A 24,562-nucleotide genomic window follows, 5' to 3' on the forward strand; every position below is an offset into this window, starting at 1 on the left:
TTTTTACATAATCTAGTTATCATTATCCAATCCAGTACAGCCAGAATATAAATCTCGCCTTTCTAACATATGCACCCACAATCTCACATATACATTGCCAAGAGACGGCTCAAAAGAATCACAAGCACACTCCCGTAAAAGACCAATTTCTGGAGAAACCAAAACGTAGACTTCAGGAACATAATGCAACAGAATACAGATATTTGGACTGGCCAAAAGGTCAGATTTGGGACTGGTTATCCTTCCTGGCGTGCTATGGTCCATGGGGTCACGAAGAGTCGGACACGACTAAACGACTAAACAACAACAAATCCTTCCTGCAGTTATTAACCTGAACATCCCCTCTGCTCACCCTCCCTCTCTCTGGTGAATCCCAATGGATTCCAGCCAAGGAATAAATAAATATCATGAATGGCTTTTTCTTCTTCTTCTTATGCTTTAATCCTTGCTCTTTACTTCTTCTAGGCACTTGCAGCTCCCTTCCTGAACAGATGGCTCTTGTGATACAGATAAGAGGGTTATTCCCTGAAAAGAAAACATTTCATCTCTTATGCTGTATCGGAAGGAAACAACTTTAATATCTCACTTTATACAAAGAGAACATTTGGAACCACGATGGCAGGTGCTGCTACTGTGCCCAGCAGCAGTCTAAATGAAGTGTCATTAATGATAATGCTGCAGTTCATAAATCAGTCAGGGCTGCAGGAGGGGAACAATATGTACGGGCATGAGGAGAGGGAGAGAGAGGCTCCCTGGTGCTGCAGACACCGTTTACTTCTAAGATCAGACTCATATGACTCATGGCATGTGGGTGCATGTGTGTAAAAATCAATCATTCCATTTTTTAAATGAGGTTTGATTTACATCAGATTTTTTAAATATTGTAAATATTAAGTTTCCCTTAAATGATAGCTAATATTAAGTAATCTGGATATAAGAATGTTAGCCTTACAGGTTAATCTCTAAATTGAACCAATGGGAGGGATTCACCTAATGAGTCCCATTGGCGGAAGCCCTGTGCAAGGTCTTCTGCTCGCACAATGGGGCTTCGCATCTCTTTTCCCCCTGCAATTGATTCTGGGAGGATCAGGAGAACACATAGGGAGAAGAAAAGGGGGCATCATTCAGTCTGGCAAACTGAAATGGTTGCGCTTACAAAACAGTCAACTTGGTGCAATGTTAAATACTTCCTATTGCCTCTACCAAATATGTAGACTTAAATAATGCTTTTCTGTATAAATGAACAACCAATCTGAACATTTCTCAAATGGGAATGTTTGCATTTTCTACCTACCAAACACAGGCATTTCATCTTCACCTGATGAAAACCAACTGTTCTAGTTTGCCCAGTAACTATTAGGCCTTCCTTTGACCTATATCAGTCATAGGCATTTCATTTTTGTTTTACTACTTTTTTGGGGGTGTGTGTGTGTGTGTGTGTGTCTCAGCCTAAGAGCAAAGTGAAATAACACTGGAAAACAGAATACAATAAAAAGCTACCTATATTCACATTCTTAACGTCATAAACTCTTATGGGTTATAAGGCTGAACATATTTAGGATATTTTTAAGACATCCCTGCTACAAGTTATAAAGGAAAACATGTATGGGGTGAGATGGGGTGGAGAGAGGTAAACAATGAAGCTCTTTCAACATTTCCTTTTGCTGTTGTTGCCTGCAAGACCTTATTTTCAAACAACCTTTGGATACCTTTGTAGGACTAAAATTTCAATGTTTGTTTTTTACTTGAAAAGCAGGAACCTTACCATAAGAAGAGGGTATACTCTGAGCCCAGCACTGTATTTGGGAAACAATTTTTGAATTTTAAGATAATGTTTGAATTATCCTGGGCTTCTGTTCTTAAGATGCTTTAAATTTAATTACTATTCACAAACAAGTGAGCAAATAGTACAAGTACAAAAAAATCACAAATTGGTAGCAAATCTAAATTCCTGCTAGGACAAACACAGGGAAGCAGGGACAAAACATAGCACTAATAATATATACTGGTAACACTAATAATTATAAATACAAACTGAGATTTAAAACATCAAAATACTATGGTGGATGATCTTTTTTGCAGATTGTGGCAGACGTACCGGTATGTAGAAAACTGCAGCAACTGTTTTCAGCTGCTACTGCAAAGATGGCAGCCTTGTTTGTAATGATTTTATTGTGGTCTGTCAATATTTATTAATCTACAGCTTTTACTGTTGATCTATTTTTGTATACCACATCAAGGTGGTTTTTTTAAAAAAATATATCAGTCATGGCTTGAAGTTTTCTACACCTGACATCATATATGTAAACAGGTAAGGGGAAAAAGTGGGTGTAATTTGCTCAAATTGACCTGGTGGGCCAATCTTCCAGGCTTAATTAGGCTTGCAGGCTGGAGGTTCTTCTGAATTGGGCCTTTGGCTAGTTTGCTCATTCAGCATTAAAAATGAATCAAGCAACAGACATGAATTAAAATGAAGGTAGGTCTGTGAGGAAGTATAAGTTGTGAGGCAATATAGTATTTTAAGAGGTGTAGGAAAAGTGAGAACATATTGCATGCAAGGAACAGGAGTAAAGGAAAAAAATCCACAGAGACCTCCTTTATCACCACAAGGCAACAGAAGATAATTTATCATGGTTACCTGTTACTGGGTATTATAAATACAGAGGGTTGCATAGCAGTTGCTAGGAGACCAGCTATCTATAGCTCTGTTCTCTTTAAGTTGTGAAGGAATTAATGAGAGTAGTAACAAGTTTGCTCCGCAATTAGTGGCATGTTATTTCTCAGAAGCACAGGAGAGATGCATCTTTGCATATGACCAAAAGCAAGGCAAACAACAAAGCAGAAGCCTAGCAACCATTCCAGCTATTTAAAAGGCTCTTGTTCTACTCCTTGGATGAATTTGTTGATTTAGCTGTTTGTCTAAAATGTAAAACAGCACTGAGAGGTGATAGAAAGATCTGAAGAGAAGGGTCTACTTTGAGGAAGTAGTAAGAACTGGAAACTTCCCCCCGTTGCATTATCAACCACAGAAGGATTATCTCCTAGGGTGGGTGGAATGAAAGAAAACATTTACAATCGACAGATAAGTCATGGACAACCCATTATGCCAGGCATCCCCAAACTGCGGCGCTCCAGATGTTTTGGCCTACAACTCCCATGATCCCTAGCTAACAGGACCAGTGGTCGGGGAAGATGGGAATTGTAGTCCAAAACATCTGGAGGGCCAAAGTTTGGGGATGTCTGCACTATGCTATGATTATGGCTATTGTTAGTGGAGCAAGAAGCCTTATGGGTATCACCTCACAAATAGGCATCACAAATACTTATATACCCACAGCAGGAACTTTAAGTGATTACAACCCCAATTCCTCTACACACAACATACTACTTACATGCTTTTTCTTTCTTGCTTCATTAAAATCACACATAGAAGAAGAAGAAGAGTTTGGATTTGATATCCCGTTTTATCACTACCCGAAGGAGTCTCAAAGCGGCTAACATTCTCCTTTCTCCTCCTCCCCCACAACAGACACCCTGTGAGGTGGGTGGGGCTGAGAGACTTCAGAGAAGTGTGACTAGCCCAAGGTCACACAGCAGCTGCATGTGGAGGAGCGGAGATGCGAACCCGGTTCCCCAGATTACGAGTCTACTGCTCTTAACCACTATACCACACTGGCTCTCATAGTAGTACTTTGATTGCAGAGCGTCAGTTCAGAATAAAACATGACACCATACTCATACTCTGTGCAAGTCAAGTTGAGACACACCAAGGATGTGCATGCACAAGCTTGGGGATATTCAGGCAGTGCACGCTATCCCAACACAGCTCAGGAGGGGATAGCTCAGTTGGTAGAACGTGAAGCTCTTAATCTCAGGGTTGTGAGTTTGAGCCCCAGTTTGGGTGAAAGATTCCTGCATTGCAGGGGGTTGGACTAGATGATCCTCATGGTCACTTCCAACTCTACAAGTCTGTGATTCTGTGATCTCTGAAAGTTTAGTCAAGGGAAACCTGCACACAACATACCACCTTTTAAAAGCACAAATGCCCATTACATCCCTACCACATGCATGCGGAGACAGAGGTAGGAAATATGGAAAGCTCACTTCTACTGAGTCAGAGCACTAAACCATCCAGATCACTCTTGTTCATGCTAACTGGAATTGGCTCTCCACAGCTTCAGACCCTAGCTCAGATGCCAGGGACTGAGCCTTTGCATGCACTCTATCAGTGAGCTTAGGGTCCTTCCAACTCCTGATCTAAAAAAGAAGCAATATCAATCACAATCCACTGGTAGTTTCTGGAAACGGACCAAGCTGAAATGGAAACTAAGCAGCTAGAGAGTAGTGCCACTCCCACCAACTGCCCATTTAAGCCAGGGATGGGAAACTGGGGAGTTCAACATCTGGAGGGCCACATCTCCCATTAGACCTAGTAAGTATAGCCAACAGTCAGGCATATTGGGAGCTGGAGTCTAACATATGCAGAGAGTTACAGTTCCTAAATGCCTGCTGATTAATTATGGTGATGGGCTCAGTAACTAGGGGTCTGTGGATTTATATGACCTTCAAGTGTTGAGTTTAGTTTCTCAGAAGTCATCTTAAAAGCTGACAAAGAATCCCCTTTTCCAAGATGTTGCAAACCATTTAATCTGTCAGCTAGACTAACATAACTCCTTTAAAAATAAGCTACAAACCTGAGCCTGACACCATCTTTGCTGCAATCTAAACAAAGCACTGCAGTCAAACAGTCAGAACAGAACACATTATGTGATTCTTTACCGTAAGGTTTTTCTTCTGTTACTTTGCCTGTAGAATCAAATGTGTCAGTTGCCTTTCCCAATTCCCCAACAGCTGTGTATTTCTGTAAGGGAAGAAAATAATTAGTGTGAAACAGGGAGTGGAGGGCAACAGAGGTTTAATGAAAAATACCACCAGCATCTTGAGTTTATACCATGCCACCAAGCTAGACAATTCAGAAAAAGGAACAATTATGGAGATGAACAAATCATTCCTGTACATGCACATTCCCATTCTGATTTAGAGTACTCATAAAAACAGAAGTAAACTAATTGGATATTATAAAAAGTCACAACCATGAAAGAATACTAAATGTTAGAATATTTTAGTGAAATCAAGGGTAGATATAAAACAGGAATGCACTCAATCAGCTTTGGTGAGCCTGTCATCAAGAAGGATTGCACAATGCTATAAAATCAGATTATAAAAAAGAAAAAATGAGAGAAAGAAAGAGAGATGGAGATGACTTCAGTTCCCTTTGTGAATGCTATCACCTCTGGAAAGAGAAAAGGAAACAGCACAGGCAGCAATACAGACAAGGAAAAGTGGAAGAATATTAGCTCTAAATTGAAACTGAGGCACAGAGCTTTCAGTCAAACTGAGCACCGCTTACCACATTTGCCTGTTTGTTGTTGTTGTTGTTGTTGTTGTTGTTGTTGTTGTTGTTGTTTTTACAGTTTTTACAAAAGCTTACGACATATTTAGAATCAAGACACACAAAAAGATTTTGCATCACAATTTTAGTAAGTATATGCACATGTGTGTATTATATGTGTGTGCGCACATTTATGTACACAAGTGTAGTAGCCCAGGCATTCGGTTGGATACATGAAAACCAAAGCAGGTAGAGGGATGGGACTTGATGTGCTGGTTCTGCTGCTGGGCATGCACATACCACCCCAAATCCTTGCAAGTGTAGCATGAAGGTAGCCTCAAGAAGACGTGGTGTGAATAAAGCTTTTAAGATCTCTTACTTTGCTTCCAGGCAAGGCCTGCTAAGTGCCAGCTCTAGCAGTGGTGAGGATACTCTCACAAGATCTCCCAGGAAGTCAGATTGTTCTGCAAGATCTTGCAAAAGCATCCCTAACACTCCCAGAGTTGGTGTGCTGAGCAGGCTCTGCCCAAGAGTCAAGGCCAAGAACTTAAAACCTCTTTTTGCATTGGGTAACCCCAAGCAGACCTGGCATGAAAAGCTTTTAGCTCTCAGCCTTCCTTGCTGAGCAAGGCCCACTGGGAGCACTGGGGATGCTCTCTCCCTTATCAGCTACCTTATAGGTCAGGCTGGCTATAGGTCAGGAGTTTGTTATACAGTGTATCTGCTTTCCATGTACGTATACATATAACCCTTGGAACCAAACCCTTATGCAAGATGAGGTATGCTAAGATAGTCCTTTGTGCTGCTAAACATGCAGTTCCCATGCAGTAAACGGGGAAAGCCAGGACAAGCATATTTGAAGTAAAAAAGATAGTAAATAAGATTTCCCATAATGCATTGGTTAATGAATAGACAAAATGCTGCTCTGATGTCTAAGTAAGCATATTTAAACCACATAATTAAGAGGGATGTTTAGATATAATTGAAGTCTGAAGATGGAAAAATTCATGCATACACACTTCCCATCTATCTGTCCCTTCCACAGAATCTAGTATAGTAGATAGTATGCTGAACTTGAACTAGGGACACTTGGATGCCAATCCTCAATCACTGGTGAAGCTCCCTAGGCAACCTTGGACCAATCACTATCTCACTGAACCTAATGTACCCCATGGGGTTGTTGTGAGGAAAAAAGCTGATAGCCTTCAGTTAGGAAGCCCTGAGCTTCTTTGAAGAAAACATCAACCATCACTGAATGGAGAGGACCTTGAAGACACAAGAACTCCATGTGCTCAGAGTTCCTGCCCCTGCAAGGAATCATAGAATCAGAGTGCAGAAAACTATTAGATTACCTAGCCATGGTACAGAATTTCACATACTTCCACCATAATCTTACTCTGGGTTGCATTGAACATAATCAGGTGTGACCTTAGATTTTATGAACACAAGATCTCAGTCACTAGCAAGTAAGAAATAAGCCACAGTTAATGAGGAAAATTAACCAGCTGTCCGCAACTGCTAAAGCAACCCAGACTGTTCCCTGGGATCAGCATTATTTTAGGGATGCTAATGATTAAAAAGAGAGAGATCCAAGAGTTGCCTCTCAGCATTGCAATGTATATTGGGGGGGGGGGCTCTCCTGGACTATGTAGTACAGCTGCTTAGAAAGTATTTCTGAGCAGCACCAATTAACCAAATGAGTTTGGGAATCCGGCATAGCTAAAAATTCTCAGAAAATGATAATGATCCTCCATCTACACTATGTAAGCAAGTGATTATGGACAAAGTATATAATTTCAGGATGATTTATTTATCCCACAAAAATACCATTTACTCCTAAATAATAAGTGTGTTATATTATTATAACAACAGGATTGAGGTTGAATCCTGACAAGACAGAAGTACTGTTTGTGGTGGACAGGAGGCGGGCAGGTGTGGAGGACTCCCTGGTCCTGAATGGGGTAACTGGGCCCCTGAAGGACCAGGTGTGCAGCCTGGGAGTCATTTTGGACTCACAGCTGTCCATGGAGGCACAGGTTAATTCTGTGTCCAGGGCGGCTGTCTACCAGCTCCATCTGGTACGCAGGCTGAGACCCTACCTGCCTGCAGACTGTCTCGCCAGAGTGGTGTATGCTCTGGTTATCTCCTGATTGGACTACTGCAATGCACTCTACGTGGGGCTACCTTTGAAGGTGACCCGGAAACTGCAATTAACCCAGAATGCGGTAGCTAGACTAGTGACTGGGAGTGGCCACCGGGACCACATAACACCGGTCCTGAGAGATCTACACTGGCTCCCAGTATGTTTCCAAGCACAATTCAAAGTGTTGGTACTGACCTTTAAAGCCCTAAACGGCCTCGGTCCTGTATACCTGAAGGAGCATCTCCACACCCACCATTCAGCCCGGACACTGAGATCCAGCACCGAGGGCCTTCTGGCAGTTCTCTCATTGCGAGAAGTGAGGTTACAGGGAACCAGACAGGGTCTTCTCGATAGTGGCACCTGCCCTGTGGAACGCCCTCCCAGCAGATGTCAAGGCAATAAGCAACTATTTTACTTTTAGAAGACAACTGAAGACAGCCCTGTTTAGGGAAGTTTTTTTATGTTTGATGCTGTACTGTTTTTAATATTCGGTTGGAAGCCGCCCAGAGTGGCTGGGGAAACCCAGCCAGATGGGCGGGGTATAAATAAATAAATAAATAAATATATTATTATTATTATTATTATTATTATTATTCATCTACTCTCTTATCCAAGATACTGTAACACAAACTCAAAATAAAAACCCCTCTCTACATAAGATACGAAAAGGGAGACTACAGAAATCATTCTATCTCAATAACACCATTAAAGTATTTTTTAAAATAAAGATTAGATAATGAAAATGAAGCATCCAGAAAGTCAAACCCAAAGAGTAAAACCTTAAAGCCAAAAGCAGGTATAGACAACAGAGCAAATTTAAATTTAACGAATAGTCCACATGATGTCTTAATACCAAGAAACATTACAATTCTCTTCTAGAATAATTTTTCTCTGGAGAGAAAAAGCTGACTTTGTACTAACACTGCACTAAATTTCTTTTACTGCAAGATGCTGTAATTGTTCTGTCACTGCTGAAGAACTACAAGTGTAGCTGGATCATTTGACCCTGTATATCCACCTCTACTTTGTGACTAGATTAACTCACAGGGTGACCTGACTTCCAGTGAGGCAGGCAAGAGTCCTTAATATTTAACAGGAAAATTTGCAGATAATTGCACTGGGTCCAAGATGTTCATATCCATAGGACATTGGAAAGCTTGAGCACAGCAACTGTGTGAGGATAATATGAAGCTGAACACTTTAATTTATACTATTAGCAAGGCTTTTATTATTTATACTATTAAACAGATAAACTCTTACTAGATTTTTAGCACTACAGCTGCATGCTAAAATTGCAACAGTGCAAGAACTAGACCTGGATCTATCCAATACACTTATTCCTTGGTGTATAATCCATGACAGTGGCAGATGGGGCTCATCAACCTGGTAAGGTAGCACATCTAGGAGAGGAAAAACTCTGATCCTAAACCTCTGCTGATTTGCAGGAAATCTCAGGAGAAGAAAAGGCTATGGAGTAAAGCCCTACACAAACTTGGAGTGGAGTCCCTAAGATGGTTGAATGGCGTCTTGTACATTTCCTTCTGGCAACTTCTGCAGCCAAGCTGTTACCAAACATATTGCTCTGCTTTCCGTACCACATCAGAGAGTCCAAGAGGCGTGTCTTGTCGTCTGGGCAGCCCAGAACCTCCATACACACTGCCCAGGTTTGCACCTCAGGGGGGTCACTTCAGTGCTGCTAATGCAAGGGTTTGACTTCACTCCTGGAGGCACACTCCATTGTCTCTCAAGACAGATGAATGCCAACAATTCATGATACAAAAAATTACATTGAGATGCAACAAATCATGGTTTTCCATGACATGCATTAGTGGAGGTGAACCTCCCTTCTCCTGTATGAGGGGGAAGTAATAAGTTCTGAATTATTGATCCTTATTTAATGACAAATTAGGATCCTGACTTTAGTTCTGAGATCCTGGCTTATGAGCAACAAACCATAAGCTGCCACATTCAGATACAATGAGCAGTCCTTGCAATAGCTTTGTACCAACGAGACTATGAGAGCTTACATAGCCCTTTGCTGAATCTTCTCCACAAGCTATGATAGCTTGGCTTTGAATCTTCTTATAGGTTTTTTACCTTTTGATTTAAGCAAAACTGGACTTTTAATTTTGGGTAATTTACCCCTTACTGCCTGGGAGCTTTCAGTTTTCCTTAAGGTTCATAAATCCTCCCCTAATTTTGAATCGTTGAGAATTGACCTTGAGTCTTTATGAATGTAATAAGTTTCTTTTCCCTTCTGAGGAAACTGATAGATCATTTACAGTGAAACGAGATTTTTAGCCGGCAACTTGTTAAGGTTTCTTTGAGTTATTTAAAGGTTTCTTTGAGTTATTTAGTTATTTTCTTTGAGTATTTAATTATGGTTATACATTAGTTAGCTTAGCTTCACTATTTTTCACTTTAATTCTAGATATCTCGTTTTAGGGTTCTTTCATGGTGTAAACTCGTTCTGTGCACATTCAGATACAATGGCAAGTTATTGTTGTTGCTACCCTAATGTGGAAATATTCTAATCTACTGTCTTCACATACTCTCTTCACATACACAAACTCAAAGTTTGCTGCTGTTTGTACGGGTAAGAGAAAGCTATGGTTTGCTAATGCATCTGCATGGTGTCTTTCTCTTTCTCTGTGTTAACAGAATCTCTGTTAATCTGTTTAATAAATTTGTATCTTGCCCTTCCAGTGAATGAAAATACATTTACTGAAGGATGTGAATTCCAAATCTCTCAACACTACTGACAGAGCAAAAAATGAATTGCTATAGGAAGGATGTTTTTGGAGATATTTTTGTGGCAATTATAATGTGTTCTATAGCTTTTGGAACCTTACATGTACAAAAGTTTCATGTCTCCAAAGCAGAGTCAAGATAGGTTGCGGTCCATGAATAGGACATTGGCCAACTTCTGGTGGACCACTTAGTACCATGTATTTTGCAAAGGATGCTTGCCTAAGTAGAATTTGATGTGATTCAGCAGGGCATGCCATACATTTTTAAGCAAGAGGGAACATTCACTTAACATACTAGCTGCTCCTTGCTTTGAAAACATCAGTGGACCATGGGGGATCTTCACAACTCTTGTATCACCCTACACCTGCTATACAAAATTTCAGGTTTTCCTGAAGCATTCTTTTCAAACCCAGAAGCCTGTGCCTACAATGAGCTCCATTGTTAGCAACATGAAAGTGATTCCAGTTTGCTTTATCACAGCAGCACCAATAAAAGTAGCTGGACAAGTAGCTATCCGTGTTTATTCAGAATTATTTCTGTGTTTTTAAATGATGCTTATTCCAAGGAAAATGTGTACAGTATAGGTTCGCAGCCTGAATGCTTTTTGTTTGTAAGTCATGGCATCAGTATTCCTCCTAGACACCCAATGGATAATGGTACTTTCATGATTTGTTCACATATGTGTATTATCCCTTGATGACTGCAACAATGGACAATGACTAGTATGAACAAATTGAACCATCATCAAACTAACACTACAGAAACAACTTTCATGTCAGCTGCTGTCATTTGTAAAAGACTATCAGCAGGCAGCATGATCATAAATCTCACTCCTTATGGGAAGATTTAACCATCAGCTGAACAGGGCTGAAAATAGAGCACTGAGTGCAATAAGGAGGGGGAGAAAGGCTAATTCAGCTTTACATACCACAGAGCAGCAAGTCACCCAGATAAAGTATCCTTAAATCTTAATTTGTTCAGCAAAGCTATTCTGCAGATTTATTTAAATACATTCATGGAAACTCAGATCTAATTTGAAATTGTTTATCATCATTTACAATAATTACTTGCACACTACAGGTGTTTAATGGGTTCCAGGAAAGACTACTTTGCCCAAGCATCAGTAAAACTGCCTCTTTCTAAAATATACATCTTTGCCATCAATTAGGATTTCCATTAGAACAAATAGCTGATTGTGTTAAGAATGGTTAGCAAAAGTGAACATCCCTGTATATGCAGTGTGTCCAGAAGAATACCAAAAGCTAGCAATTACCCAAAGCAACATAATTTTTTTAGAGGAAGCCATCAAATGCATTACTAACTCTTACCAGTTACTCCCATTCAATATATAACAGGCACCATAAAAGTGTCCCCTTCCACAGTAATCACAGTTTCATAAGCATGGATCTATTTCCTGAAGGTCTTGTGGGAGACACACAAACCTGTCTACTGAGCTACAGACTCCCATAGCTCTAGATTAGGAGTGAGAAACCTGTGCCTCTCCAGATGGTCATTAGTGGTGGCTGATAGCCCCTGAACCTGGTGGGGGCAGCCAAGGTTATGTAGGCAGGGCCAATAAGGTAACATGGGTGGGAACATGGGAAGGGCCAAATTTGTTCTGGTTTTCTTCCCATTTTCCCGCCCTGCAAAGGTGCGGACACAAAATAATTGCAATTGTGTAAGAACGTAGCGTCTAACTCAGTGTTTTTCAAATGTTGGGTCCCCAGCTATTGTTGGACTACAACTCCCATCATCCATAGCTAGCAGGACCAGCGGTCAAGGCTGATGGGAGATGTAGCCTAACAGCAGCTGGAGACCTAAGTTTGAGAAACATTGGCTAACTAAACTGAAACATGTCTAACCTTGATTTAGAAGGGCAATCTACACCCACAGAATCACACTGCCCTACTCAAGGCATTCTATGGGAGAGAGTTGCTGAACTCAGAGATGGGACTTGCTGGTAGTATTATTTTGACTGGCTAGACAGATGAGGTGGGCAGAAGCATCTAGGAAGCCTCTCAATCAGTGGAAATATGTTAATAATGACTGTGGGTGACAGGAGAAAGCTAGACTATAGATGTGGAGGTCTGGGGACGGGGGCTCAGAATCTTGGATGGGCTCTATTCCACTTTGCCCCAAAGAGGAGCCTTCACTGTTGGCCATGCCAGTTAGGACTTATGCGAGTTGAAGTTTAACAACATCTGAAGGACCACAGGTTCCCTACAACTGTTCCAGATATTAAATCCCACCTGTAATGGAGTAAGAAACAAAGAGAAAATTAAAAAACATGACATTCATTATACTTTTTCTAAGCCATGCTTACAATGCTTGTCTTCCACACATCAATGGTTTTTTTTCAGGAGCTTTACAAAGAGATTCCACAGACTTTCAGTATTGCTTCAACTGTACACCTGAGAACGAGTTAATACTTCACAAATATAAGATAGGCCCACCTGGCTTGCCAGCAGTACATGTGAAAAAGATCCAGGGGTCTTGGTGGACCACAAGCTACACATGAGTCAACAGTGTGATACAGTAAGCTTATTTTCTCCCGCTCTGGAGGCTAGGATGCAAAGCAGTGGATTCAAGTTACAATAAAGGAGATTCCGACTAAACATCCGGAAGAACAGTGGAATGGACTCCCTTGGAAGGTAGTGGACTCTCCTTCATTGGAGTTCTTTAAGCAGAGGTTGAATGGCCACCTGTGATGGATCTTTAGCTGAGATTCCTGCATTGCAGGGGGCTGGACTAGATGACCCTCTGGATTCCTTCCAACTCTACAATTCTATGATTCTGTTTTTCATACAAAGTCAAGATTGCCAACCAGAAAGTTGCTCATCATTTAAGTCTCTACTTCCATGCAGCATCCAAGCTGATTTTGCCACACCGGTTTAAATGTCTTGTGAAAAATAGCTCTTTGACCTTTGGATTAATTCTAATCTTTCTGTGTACCTGAGTACAAAATACATGCACTACTTGTCAAGGGGTGTTAGGTGAATTCTGCTTTTAAAAAATGCAAAGAAAAAAAAGCAACCAGGGAAGGACACCACAAAAAACCTATAACCCAGCAATAGTCTCAGTCTAGAGGGAAATTAGGCATTATCCTCCTCGAGCCCCTCTGACAGCAAGCCTGTGTCAGAGTAAAACAGAACAGTTCCATTTCAGACAACTAATTAGAGTGGCTTCCATTACCCATTTGGGGATCCCTGGGAAATTCAACTGACTATTAAAAAAATATATGAGTTGTTCAAGACCACAGCAAGCTCAGTATACCCCTTGTTCTGTTCATCTTTTTCCTTCCTAACCTCTGAGGCCACTGGGAGCCTGGATTTGATGTTATCCGGGTGACATTTTGATAACGGTTCTCTCTGGAGAGAGATGACAACCTTTGAGATCAAACGCTCATTCACCTATTGCTTAAACAAGAAGCTGCAATTAATGCAGGGGAGTCAATTCTAATCTTCTGCAAGTCAGTGAAGCTCCTGGGGATTCAGATAAAAAACAGCTAGCCTAGGAGTGCCCATTTTAAAAGAGCGGATTTTCAACTAGTTAGTGCATTGGAGATCACAGTACAGATTATTCACACTGAGCCTCTCATTCCCAGGGGAAAGTGAAATCACTCTCATCTGACCTACTTGAGGGAAGTAGAGCTACTGTTATATGGAAGAAACTACAACTGGATAATGCACAATGCAATCAAATGAATCCACACAGATGGTATGAAGTAGCAGGAATCTGCACCACTGTATCTCGTCATAGCTAACACCGACAACAGCTAGCTTTGCCAGATATGAGGTATCTCTGTTGTCAGAGAATATAGGGCAGGCACCCCCAAACTGTGGCCCTCCAGATGTATTGGTCTACAACTCACATGATCCCTAGCTAACAGGATCAGTGGTTGGGGAAGATGGGAATTGTAGTCCAAAACATCTGGAAGGCCGAAGTTTGGGGATGCCTGATATAGGGCAACACCACAAAAAAAGGTAAACAGGTGTCCTGGGATAATAAATTTGGGACATGGAAGCTAAGAGCATTTCAACCTATTCAGCAGCAATTAAAGCATATTAACAACCATTTGCACCTCCAGAGCCAGAAAGCATATTTACTAGCCAGCTTCAACAAAGGTGAATTTTAATAAACAGATCACCTTTAGGGCTGAAACACCCAATATCACCCACTTACTTTCAAGCAGATAGGTGCAAGATGATAGTGTAGGACAGGGGTGTCAAACTCAAATTCATCGGGGGCCGCATCAGCAGTTTGGTCACCCTCAAAGGGCCGGTTGTGTCTGTAGGACTATGTGTCCACTCTTTATTATCATAAATTATTGTCACTGCATTCAATTATTACTGTTTTTTGTAATAATGTAAGCTCATTCCCGCCCCCACGCGGATCACATTCCTGCGTCGTGGTGCGTGTGTGGGAGGGGATGTAAACGAGGGAAATTTGAACAAAAGGTGGGGATCAACGGCTTCCGGGGGGGGGGGGGCTCAACTAAACCTTCGGCAGGAAGGAGAAAGCCACTGCTGGGATTAAAAACCTGCAGATGGAAAGAGGGCTTCCCTCTCCCGCCCTGCGCACACCCAAACCCCGCTAGGCAGGATGCCACACGCTGCAACCCACCCCATGCTTTGGAGAGGGGCAGGAACATGCGGTGCAGCGCCAACTCCCTGCTTTGCTCCACCGGAACTGAGAAGCCAAAGGGCGGCTCAGGGGTGGGGGGCAGAGCAAAAGCCAGGCACCCTCCCAAGTGTCTATGAGGAGAAAACGGGGGAAGAGGGAAGAGAAACCCGGCTCCATCAAGAGAGCCGCTGTTGCGCTTCGCCTACTTCCCCCTCAGGCTTACTCCGCGTCCCTTTCACCCGCTCGCTCGCCCACCTCCCGGATGCAGCCGAGGAGAGGAAGGGAAGCGGCGGGCGGCGGCTCCCCAATGCCGCCTCACTCGCTCCCGGAGACAACAGCAAAGCCCGCCAAAAAAAAATCCAGCGCTGCTCCGTCCCGGCACCAACTTTGTCGGCGGCGCCTGTAGGGCTTTCCTACCTCCTCGGCGGGCTTCCTCCTCCTCCTCCTCCATCTCACTTCCCCGTCTGGCCGCTGTGCCACCACCTCCCTCAGCCTCATTCAAAATTTAAATTCCCTGGCCAAGGCCGTCAGCGCGGCTCCAGCGCCCCGGCCTCCGCCTGCAGCCCCGCCCCCGGTTTTGACTCTCGGCCAATCGCAGGCTCCAGAACTACTGTCAGCGGTTACTGGCGGCGGCGGCGGCTACGCGGGCCACATGAAGAGGTCTGGCGGGCCGGATTAGGCCCCCGGGCCTTGTGTTTGACACCCGTGGTGTAGGAGTTCAAGGTTAAGCGGCTCTTTGCTCCACTTTTGAAGCTGAGCTATACCCATGGTTGCATCCAACATTGTCATTCAGCAAGCCCTGTGCTTGAACAGGTCCATTTCTCCATGCTGGGCAGATGAATCCAACACAGCAAAAGCATTGATGGAGCCATTGTGCAAGAGCTTGTGCTAGTTTGAAGTCTCATTAAACTACCTTTTTATGCTCCTATCCTCTCTATATACAAAGCTATATGGTTGTGGAACCTCTTTCACAAGATGACCCTCTAGTAAAACAAATTCCGTGCTAATTCTCTTTCACTTAGCAGTATGTGGGATACAACCCCCAATGATCACCAAGTTCTAATTTTATTTCTTGAGCCCTGGAGGACTAAGCTCTCTCTTATGTCAGTACATATATTTGCGGGTAAGTACTAAAGCTCACCAGTGTGTATAAATTGAGATCTCAATTAACCAAGCATAATTTCCAAAACAACCAAGGAACTGCCATTTCTAATCTCACACCAGAAATTTCATACGCTGTATCAAAGAGGAAGTGTAACATGTCCTCCAGCTGCGTCCAACGTGTTCATGCAGATTACATTATGTTATGCTTTTCCTCCCTTGACACATTATGCACATTAATTGCACTATTTCTGCACCCTGCAAGTTTATGGCTACTGCCAACAGTGAATACGAAGCTGAGAAGCCTTCATACCACAGATCATCAACTACATACAGAATTCCACTCAAGAAGTGGTGCCTAGTGTCTATTGGGGGTGGAAGTCAGCAAGGTCCACAGGAGGCAGAGGCAGAACCAATGAAAGGAGAGCCAACTCATTCTAGTTTTGCCCCATCCTCCTCCCTGCTCAGTTCTACAAGGGCAACACTGAGGCTAAGAAAGGAGAAGTCAGTAAGACACTGCTCCCCCTGGACTGAATGCAAGTGAGAAATTAAGCTGGGGGAAAGGCTGGCTGATGGCAGGTTGAAGTTAGTGGGACAGTGCCCCAATCCACCCTAACGGACCAACCTCTGTTGCTGCCCTTTCTTATGGGCTTCCTATCAGATATTTTGACTTAAAATAAGTTAATGGAAGCAGTTTCACATCTTTTCCTTCCCCTAAAAACATCTCAGAAGGTTGGGGGAGCATCACAAAAAGCATGGAATGGAGCATGGAGTGTTGCAGAAGGGAAGGAAGTGACAGGAGACTTTCCCGCTGTGAACTTCCTTAAGTTATATTAGGATCCAAGCCAAGGAAGCCGATAAAGCAATAACCGTTAAAGCATTAACCTAGAATGTGCACAGCCAGGATTCCAATGTAGGTTAAGCCTCAAGGCCTCACTTCTTTTAGACAGACTTGTTTTGTCAAAGCAATTTAAAGATCAGTATGATTCCCAGTCTTTGCTATCTGAAAATAGTGTATGCCCTCACCTCCCTATTCATAGTTAATTTACAGAAGGTGGAAAACATACGGAAAACAAGAAGTACCCCATTTTTCCTTACCTTAGAACCTGCCAGCAAACTGGTCAGCATTTTAGTTCCTTTTCCAATGCCAACCACTGTTAACAAAGAGAAACATTACTTCAACAACTGCCCGTCACCTCTGTATTCACTACTGCTGTATGTAAAACATGATGCCAGTAACAAATATTATTTCACACAATTCTGACACTTTCCATTAACAGGGTCAATTGATTGAAAATGATGACAGAAGAAATTTTAGGAGGGGGGAAAAATACTCTGGTGCTTTCCATTTTTCAGTATGTCAGGGTGGGGTGCGATGAGAAGCAATGCACACAAGTGCATCAATCTACATTGGGGTCCTTCCGAGCTATTTTAAAGGGGCTGCAGTATTTATGACTGAGCAAGCAGTACTCATTTCTCCATCAGTGGCTTAAAAAAGAAGGAATGCCAGCAAAGACAAAATAATTCAGCTTATTTGCCCAGCTTACAACAACAGAAATAAGGACCTGCTTTATTTCTATTACTGTTAAGTTGTTTTAAACTGTTTTTAATGTTGCATAATGTTGCAACCCACCCTGGGACCTTAGTTCACATGCAATGCTGGGCCTTTAAGTATGCTTTTGTACTGGGCACAAGCTACAGACTGGTGTACTCAGTCCAAGCACTTCTGCTTTGGAGTGAACAGGTAAACAAACCACAGCTGGACTAGAACCTCAGAAAATATGACATAAAAACCATAAAATCAATGGACATCATAAAATGGCAGTCCAGGAGCAGAGGAACCAGTTATTTAAACCAGCCATCTGCACAGGACTGAAGAAAAAGTACATCTAAATTTCACACGGAAAAGCTGGTAATGTGGCAGATATGTTATCTCCAATGGGAGATTCTCTAAGGACATTGCAAATAAATAAATGACTGCTAATATGCATATTACCTAGCACTCCTGCAGCACTGCTATCCAGAATCCCACCATGTCCAATCTTTAACATTTTATTCCTCTTCCTTCTACTAGGCTTTGGCATACCGGTTTCTGAAAAAATAAGATCCCAAAGGATAAAAAGCTTCATAGAACTTCATGAAAATAACAAACAAGGCACATAAATCTGCTGTTCACATTGAAAGGTACCAAAGTGGCACAACTAATTTAATGGAAACAGTTTAATCCCAAGGAGGGAGGAAAAATGTGAACCAGAATCCTAGGATTTGCTGTATCATAAAACAAATAGCTTACCTAGAGCTTGTTCTCATCTCTACAATCAGCTGGCACCAGATAATTAATAATTTTAATAGTTAACAGATAGGGTGCATTATTTCCCCCAACAACGTACAAGAAGCATCACATTTACTGATTTGTTACAGTAATAAAACCATAACTAGCAACAGTCACAGAATTTTTCCAATGTTGTCAACAGTGCACAGCAGTCTCTCAATATGGTTTCCCACATTTAATTACATATAATGGTTTGGATCCAGCAGACTACATGCACAACCAAGTCCCTTGCTGGCTATGGAAAGAAACGATATAAGATTGCACACTGTTGTGTAGATAACACTGTGAAAGCCCTGCCTGCACTTGCATTCCCAGCTACAGAGTTGCGAGCAGATGGCAATGTGGTGCTCCAAGTCAGGGGATGCAGTACGGTAGCTAACCCAGTCTCCCCCAACCTGGTACCCTCCAGCTATTTTGGATTAAAGCTCCTATCGGTCACAGCCAGCATGGTACTGTAATTGTAGTTCAGAACACCAGGAGGGTACCAGGTTGGAAAAGGTGGATCTGGAGCGGATCTACAGGTGCAAAGCCCAGGTGCAAACTTTAACCAAGTGCTTGTGTGGTTTTTTTTTAAATTGCTGTGTGTGTAAAACCCTGCTCCAAATGCATTGGAAGAAAGGCAAAATACAGAGGCCACCTATACTGACATTCAACTGGCTCTTGAAGATGCATATGTTTACACAAGCATTTTCCTGACCTGGAACTTCTTTTTTATGATACTGCTTTGTTGTGTATTTTAATTTTGTTTTTTTAATTGGTTTTTGTGTATTTGGCTTTTATACTTTGTAAACCACTTAGTAGCTCGCTTGGTCATTAAGTAGTATATTATCCAATAAAATAATCACAATAAAAACTGATGCATCTGAAACTGAATAAGTGAAATTGAATCTGTGCTTTGGTAATGAATACTTCATAGAAGCTGTTAACTATTACCTGCTATTGGTCCATTTAGTATTTCCTACAAACCAAGTGTGAGCACATGCTTGCCATCCCCATTTAAATCAATGGGCCCAGTACATACAAAGAAACTTAGTGCTCAGAAATGGTGATAAATCCAGAAACGAAGCTAGATTGCAAATAATTCATAAATTTTGCTAAAATATGTTGGTACCTTGGTTAGAGAAGTAACTTTCTCTTTCCAGCAAGGCAACTAATATGACAAGGAGTGTGCATATGTGGCCATGTCCCTATAAAAACTGGCTTCTCATTGGAGAACACTATTTGGATATTTTAGGACATATATAAGCTCCCGCCTCTCGCTCAACAAGAACATCCAAATACAAGTTACCCACCTTACATACTCATGCAAAGATACAAATGGTCCCAACTCTAGAACCACCAAAATCCCAAATTCAGCTCCAAATTAGGCATGTTGACAATATAAAAAAAAGCCCAGAAGCTACACAATTGTTTGGTTAGAAAATCGTTTGGTTAGGATGCTTTTTTAAAGGAATAATTCATTTCTGCATCTGAGTTAATTGCAACAGGGGAACCATATCAGCACTCTTGACATAAATGTGAAGTGGGAAATGCTATCCATCAAGTCAGACTCCCATGGATTATGTTGGAAGACCAGATAAAGTGTGGAAACATTTGTTATTTGCATCTGTTTGCGTAGGCAATGGAACCCACAGAATTTGGGCCCAAGTCCAAGGCCCCACATCGCAATGGACAACACAGTGGTGGTGGGAAACAGGTAGGTCATCAGTACAACACCCATCAGTACAACACCCAGTATGGTCATTTTTTCTTGTGCTCCATTCGTCAGTCCCCTTGTTTGAGGCTGGTTACTGACTGCATCATGGGAGGACCAAAGAGGTGGCAGGCCAGAGCCAACCAGAACTTGAACATGCTCAGCAAACACACTGCTATGCCAGCAGGATCAGACCAGCATTTGGTGTACTCCACATTGTGTCCTGGTGTGTTCCCTCACCTCCAGTTCCATACCATCAAAGAACCCCTACAAAAAAAGCTTTTCGTTTTTCCCCAGGAGGTAGTGTTGAGAATGGCAGACAGATGGCAGGAGGGGAGAACAAAGGTGATGGGCAGATCACTGCCCCCGCCAACAGCTGTGGGATGGGAAAGTTGTCAATAAAAAAACAAAAAACAAAACCCCACTGGGTTTTCCTTTGAAGGGATGCCATAGTTAACTCTGGAAAATCTGTATTACAGATGTGGCAGAAAAAGAAACGAAAAATCCACCATCACAACCTATTATGGTAACAATGTAAATACATGCACAAACACCATTTAGAAGAGCTTAAAACAGAAGTGGATGAAAGAGATTAAGACAAGAAACTATGCATTATCAGGGTCTTTCTTTGTAATTTTCTGAGTTGCCAAGCAGTTGGTACTGCTGTTGTTGTTGTTGTTGTTGTTGTTGTTGTTGTTGTTGTTGTTGTTATTATTATTATTATTATTATACCAGTGTAGGAATGAAGCAGTTGTGAATAATGCAATTAGGTGGATGGAGGTGGGGAGTGGGCAAGAAAGGACAAGAAATGAGCACTACCTGAAGGGAAGCAACCCCCACTGTCCAATGCCTAAAATGACCAAAGTGCACCACTGTGTATAGGAAACAGTACCAGATTTAGGTTTGATGAGGCCCTAAGCTACTGAAGGTAATGGGGCCCTTTACATGTCCAGCTGTCCTTTGTCAACAACAAATTGTCGCTGTTTTTTGTGTTGAATATATGCTATATGGTAATTTATGGACCTAATAGGTATCTAAAGCCATTTGCACATTGCCACGCAACCAGTCCATGCAGAATGTAGGTACCCTATATATAGAAATGAGCAAACCAGTGTTATTTCAGGGAGCAGGTGGGGCCCATTACTTACATCATAGGAGCCTACACAACACAAAACACTGTTTCTGTATGTTTTATTTTATTTGTTTTTTATCTTATATTTTGGAAATGTACATCCGGGTTTTTTTTTCCTTTAAATTTTTTGGGGGCCCTAAACTATAGCTTATTTAGCTTAGACGTAAATCTGGCACCGAGGAAATAATGAGTCCCTGAGTCAACTAAACTCCACTACTTCCTCACACGCCTTAGGACAGGCATATGCAAACTTGGCCCTCCAGATGTTTTGGGACTACAACTCCCATCATTCCTAGCTAACAGGACCAGTGGTCAGGGATGAAGGGAGTTGTAGTCCCAATACATCTGGAGGGCCGAGTTAGCCTATGCCTGCCTTAGGACCTGCCTAGATGAGGAACCTGAGGCTTTCCAGATGTTGCTCCGCAACCTGTTGGCAGCCATGCCAGCTGCTGAGTTGAGAAAAGCCTGGTCATCTTGGGAGGGCCGCAGGCTCCCCACCTCTGGCCCAGACTCTTCCTCCTTCCCTGGACTTTCTGCTCTGCCCCCTTCAGTGGTACCTGCCAGCAGCTTCGCCCTAAGCCGGTTCAGCACAGCGGCTGAGGTGCATCCCTTGGGCTTATACACGGCAAAGAGCCCGCTAAAAGACAGCAGCTGAGCGGCAAGTGCTTTGCACCGGACGGCCTCCAGCACCGCCGCAGACATGGATGAGAGCGCGCAGCGGGGAAGCGCGGCCGCCTCGCTGCGTCCCGAGTCCCGGCGCCGTTTTCTGCCCACGTGGGTCGACGGGAGGAGGAGCGGCGAGCAAGAAACCAACGGCCACCGCGAGGCAAAACGGCGAAGAGAAACGGCCACTTCCTCGCCCGCAAACGGTAAAGCCGAAGAGCACTCTGGGAGCTGCAGTCCTCGGGTTTGTTTCGCCGAGAGACTCGGAAGCAGGGGCTTGTGGGACACGTAGTTTCACTACGTCTTGTTGTCTTCTCTCCCTGCTGCTGTTATAGCAGGGTTTAAAAAACATTATTACCGACAACTGTACACACTGACGGGAACAGTGTGGCTTGGAAGTATAAGAGAGAAGTATGCTGAACTGTGTAATCTTCTGCTCTAACGTCTGCCGAGAAATAAGTTCCATTGTGTTCATTGTTGTGTGCGCGATGCTGGCTGGGACTGATGTGGTTGGTGGCCCAAAACATCTGGAGCGGGCATCAGGCTGGGGGGAGGCTGGTCCAAGCTTTTGTAGATTAGAGTCTACATGAGGATATGCATTTATTAGGGCATAACTCATCAGATACACGAAGGATTATGCCTTGATAAACGCAGTGTGGGGTGCATCTGGTAAGTTTACTCTTGGTGCTTCTGTGCAGATAACCCAAACGCATTGATTTCCATGGTACACTTAATGCAGAGTCAGGAGAAAGCTGTTCTTCTTCTAGTACATACCACTTTATTTCACCAAAGAGGGAGGGGGCAGAAACAGCTTGTACATGATATTACGGTTTTGAGTCATTTTTCACAGCTTGTTTTCCCCAATATCACATTTGTGTGCCATATTTACACATGGCATTGCATCTCCCACTCAACCAAGACATGTACACAGTTCATACTCTATCACCCAAGAGAATTTCTTTAGCTGCTTTCTGATAAATTGGCTTGGGAAGCTACTGCTTTTTCCTTCTTCTTACCCATCACTAGGACAGTCATTGCACCTTCCCTACATGACTTAAAAGAATTATATGACACTGACCAGTTGTTCAGTCCATTAATCTTAACTGCCTCTGTAGCATCCTATAAAGAATTCCTACGGCAGGCTCCCCCTCACTCTGGTCTTTGTAATTCGCTCTCTTCTACTACTGTGCAAAATGCATCATTCAGGATCCTAGACTACTTTCAGGCGTCAGATTAAACCCCATAGATTTGAAAATTTAGTAATCATCGTGGAATAAATGTGATACCTGTACAGAAAGACATCTGCTACAGCAAAGATCTTACTTTGGTGCTGGGAGAAAAAGGAAGGGAGAAGCAGCACTGTAGAAGCAGACATAAGCTGTGTACATACTCCTGTTTACTCTGTATCCAGTCTGCTCCCACCACCAGTTTTGGAAGTGGTATACACATGACGTTAGCCACAATTTTATTTCTATCCAATGTTGCTTATGAGATACTACATTCTGATGTGTTTTTCCTTAGTTAAGATATGGACTGAAAGAAAAAGAATTACTAGGCTGCATTTTAAGCTGATAATGTTGGCTACTCTCTCTTAGACGAATGTACCATACAGGGTTGTTTGAGGGAGCCAAAGGTGCTGCTTTGAGCTCTGTAGAGCAGGGGTCAGCAATCTTTTTCAGCTAGGGGCCAGTCCACTGTCCCTCAAAGCTTGTGGGGGACTGGACTATATTGGGGGGGAATGAATGAATTCATATGCCCCACAAATAACCAGAGATGCATTTTAAATAAAAGCACACATTCTACTCCTGTGAAAATACGCTGATTCCCGGACTGTCCGCAGGCTGGATTTAGAAGGCAATTGGGCCGGATCCAGCCCATGGGCCTTAGTTTGCCTATCCATGCTATAGAGGAACTGGTGGTACTGGTGAGGGGTATGGCCTGTGGAGAGAGTCCAAATAGAAAGACTTAGAGCAGCGGTACCCAAACTGTGGTCCACAAGCTTCATTCAGGTGGTCTGCAGCACGGAATCCCAGAATTGTAGAGTTGGGAGATGACTCGGGTTCCCTACAATTCTATGATTCCTCGGTTAATCAAATAAATAAATAAATAAATAAATAAATAAATAAATAATACTGTGACCCAGACAGGTCATTTATCCACAACAGTGACCAGAGGAGAAATTACCACTGGGAGGAGCAGAGAGAGAAAAAACACCATGGTGCACCTGTAGCAGCAAAACCAAATGCCTTCATCTGCCCCACCTGCAATAAAGCATGTCTGTCCTGTATTGGTCTCTTCAGCCACAGCAGGCATTGTAACTTTCCAATGGTTTGATTTCACTCCAACGCCACTCTCTTCCATTGTCTCCCAAGACAGATGGATGCCAACAACCACCACCACTATGACCTGTATAAGTCAATGGCAATATTAACTTTTTATCTGCTAAGGAGGTGGCTGGTAAAGCAATCCAATAGCATTATTCAGTATTTTATGCTATTACTGACTTTTCCTCCACACAGAAGGGAACTCCATTATAAATTAAGTTAGCTAGCATTATTTATAGCCCACTGACCTGTTCAGGTTGCTTGTAGTGCTGATAGAGAATGTTATTTCTATGCAGGTGCCTTTCACTGTTTGCTACCTGTGGTTGGAATTTGGGTTCCTCTAAAGTGTTGCTAATGGGCCACAGCTGCAAAGGAAAATGACTCTGGATTGCAATTTATTTACTAAAG

At 42.6% G+C, this 24,562-nt stretch overlaps 1 protein-coding gene across 1 annotated transcript in view; it reads right to left on the bottom strand.

Annotated features, from left to right (window-relative positions):
- The window catches only part of TRUB1 (TruB pseudouridine synthase family member 1), a 32,991-nt gene extending 10,934 nt beyond the window's left edge, over positions 1 to 22,057 (bottom strand). Inside the window, exons 1-4 of the mRNA XM_035133402.3 lie at positions 21,725 to 22,057; positions 18,007 to 18,102; positions 17,109 to 17,164; positions 4,780 to 4,861 (exon numbers count right to left, since the gene is read on the bottom strand). Coding sequence (XP_034989293.3) covers positions 4,780 to 4,861; positions 17,109 to 17,164; positions 18,007 to 18,102; positions 21,725 to 21,869 — 379 coding nt within the window. The 5' untranslated portion in view covers positions 21,870 to 22,057. The remainder of the gene's footprint in view (positions 1 to 4,779; positions 4,862 to 17,108; positions 17,165 to 18,006; positions 18,103 to 21,724) is intronic.
- Between the last annotated feature and the right edge of the window lie 2,505 nt (positions 22,058 to 24,562).

This window comes from Zootoca vivipara, chromosome 5 (assembly GCF_965207765.1).
Source record: "Zootoca vivipara chromosome 5, rZooViv2.hap1.1, whole genome shotgun sequence".
NCBI lineage: Eukaryota > Metazoa > Chordata > Lepidosauria > Squamata > Lacertidae > Zootoca > Zootoca vivipara.